This window comes from Trachymyrmex septentrionalis, unplaced genomic scaffold (genome assembly GCF_001594115.1).
Source record: "Trachymyrmex septentrionalis isolate Tsep2-gDNA-1 unplaced genomic scaffold, Tsep1.0 scaffold112, whole genome shotgun sequence".
Lineage (NCBI taxonomy): Eukaryota > Metazoa > Arthropoda > Insecta > Hymenoptera > Formicidae > Trachymyrmex > Trachymyrmex septentrionalis.
Genome location: NW_017304248.1, coordinates 416220 through 419050, shown reverse-complemented (window position 1 = coordinate 419050; position 2831 = coordinate 416220). Strand labels below are relative to the sequence as shown.

At 33.8% G+C, this 2831-nt stretch overlaps 1 protein-coding gene across 1 annotated transcript in view; it reads left to right on the top strand.

The window, feature by feature from the left end:
* LOC108752919 (inactive dipeptidyl peptidase 10) overlaps positions 1-2831 on the top strand; it is an 11410-nt gene that overhangs the window by 4943 nt on the left and 3636 nt on the right. The window contains exons 9-11 of the mRNA XM_018494140.1: positions 112-350; positions 418-698; positions 2416-2585. Coding sequence (XP_018349642.1) covers positions 112-350; positions 418-698; positions 2416-2585 — 690 coding nt within the window. The remainder of the gene's footprint in view (positions 1-111; positions 351-417; positions 699-2415; positions 2586-2831) is intronic.

Sequence of the window (2831 nt, the reverse complement as noted above, 5' to 3'; positions counted from 1 at the left end):
TATATAAATATTAAATAATAAACTTATATATTTTTTATAAGTCTGATAATAGATGTAAAAAATAAATACATTTAATTAAGATTTATTAAAATTATGAATTAATTATTTTAGGAAATACAAAGAATATCAAATGAGAATAATCATGGATGGGTGGATACTCCACCAGAAGCCCCTCTCTTTTCAACAAATGGTAGTAGTTACATCGCAATAACTCCAGTGAAAGATGGACCGACGGGATATTTCAAGCATATAATTTGGGCTAGTGTGCTTCGAAAACAAGTAGTGCCTTTGACGCATGGAAAATTTGAGGTCGTTAGGATTTTAGTATGGGACCAAACAAATAATACTATGTGAGCAAGTAACTCATAAAATTAAAGCCTACAATTTAACATAGTAAACAATTTGCATTTTAATTAGATATTTCATCGGTATTCCATTTATAAGACCGGGTCAGAGACATCTCTATCGTATAAGTTCTACTCTTCCTCGACTAGGATCGCCCTTGAGGCCTCCTATGTGCCTCACATGCACCATCTTATCTGACATGACAAACGATGACGAAAATGGACATCGAATTAGTTCTGTAAATTGGCAGAATGGTCTCATCAATCGAAATGAATGGCATGAAACTGATAATAACAAGGAACATCATCAAGCAAAGGATAAAAAGGACAAGTCGAAAAACAGGAATGTTTCAAGTGAGTGCCAACATTATTCTTTATCCTATATCTTATTTGAAAAATTTAAAACTTACAATATTTTATTATTTTCTAAAGAAAAAAAGATACGTATTATAATAAATAAAAACACTATTAATATTTATTATTCATTGAAATATGTATTTTAAATTAAAATAGAGTAATAGTTTAGTACTTGTATATAATATAGGAACTTGAATAGAAATTTGTTACATATGAAAGAAATATATTTTTCTAAAAAATTTCACAATTTAAAAAAGAAAAAGTTTACTAACGTCGCGGTCTGATTTACGCTCACAGAGCTTAAGAATTATTTTATTTCCTTGTTTGTCAAATGTTAAAAAAACAGATGTATTTAGGAACCCCTTATTTAAGTGTGAGATTTTTCTCGCTTTGCGTTACTCGATTACCTCGATTACACTTTACAACACAAAGCGAGACCGGCCATGCTCCTTAATTACACGAGCTGGCAAATTGCGGGGGACTGAAATTATCGGATATCAATAAAGAGCTTAAGAGCTGAACCGATCAAATTCTAAATGTGTTCAATCGATTGCTTCCACTAGGAATATATAATGAAAATGTTTTTATTTTTTCTCTACGTGTCCTACGAGTGAAGATATTACGACGCAAAGTCTGAATGGCTGCGTTCAGCGAAAAAAAGCAACTTTGCGACTGTTGTAAAATTCTTGAATTGATTATGATTGATTTACACATTTAGATTCCAGTGAGGAACTAAGGGCAAGACCAATCATACTAAAAAATTGTACAACAGTTGCAAAGCTGCTTTTTTTTGTTGAACCCAGCCAATGTGTCGAAATTTATCTCCTGATTTTAAGATACGTCGTTACTGAAATGTTCGTCGACCAGAGGAGAAATGTACGGTTCATTTTTTCAATAATAGATGGCTTTTGACTTTATATCATCTATCGATCTAACCAGTGCAGACCAGCGTTGCACGTGACGGCTGTGACGCGCGCGGCGCGAATTATTCAAAATGAAATATCGAGATCGTCGCCGAAGAAGTGAGTGTCTAGATTTATAGATGTTCGCTGTCGAGGAATTAAGTGTTTAGGTATTGTTTACGTGTTCGCTATTGAGGAACTGAGTGTCTAGGTGATTGATATCGAGTATTTGCAAAGACATAGAGAATGGACTACGAAATCCGTGCGTCTGGTTGATAAATGGTTGATAAAAATAAGAGAGAGAAAGAGAGAGAGAGAGAGAGAGAGAGAGAGAGAGAGAGAAAGAGAAAGAGAGACCGTGGAAGACGGCCAATCTCTATCCCTTTCCGTTCAACGGTGTAATAGGAGAGAGAATAAGAGATTGGCTGTCTTCCATGGTCCCTCCTTCTTGTTATTGTCGACCACATTTGAATACTATTAGGATACGGATCGCGCAGTCCATTCTCTATGCCTTTGAGTATTTGTATATCATTTGGATTGAATGAGCAACAGGGCTGTAACTTCGAGCCAATTATACACAAAAGAATCACTTAGGTTTTATTATTTTAATAAAAAATGTTATCATCTAAGTTTCATTTTTTAATTTAATATACAACAGTTTTTTATTCGAGGTTTATACATATATGATTTGGATTGAGTAAGGTAACAATTTTTATAGAACGTTCTGAGGACGGCTAAATGCTTAGTTGTCATTCGTTCAATATACGTCTAATTTCATTAGATACTCGGCCTCATGCGATCTGTGTTTTTAGAAAGCGGCGACCCATCTTGTCAATATCACAATGCGATCTTCCCATCCGCGGACTTTGAATATTTCATTCTCGAGTGCCTTGGACCTGGTGTACCTACCGTGGCCCTTTACAAAATGGAAATGTCCACCCCGCGACTCCTCGCAACATTGCAGAATAACACGTCGTTGCGCGTATGTTATAAACTTCACTCAAATTATAAACTTTAAATTATCCTGTTAAATATATTTTTAATTAAATTTCCGAAAACCAATCTTTCGATTTCGATGAAACTTTGCAAAAGGCTTTATTTCAATTTTAAATAAAAGATTTTAAAGGGGTTTTTGGTGACTTTTACGAAAAAGCGATTGTTTAATATAAATTAGTAAAACGAATAGTAAATGTTTGAGTTAATCATGAAATTATCGATTTTAATAATT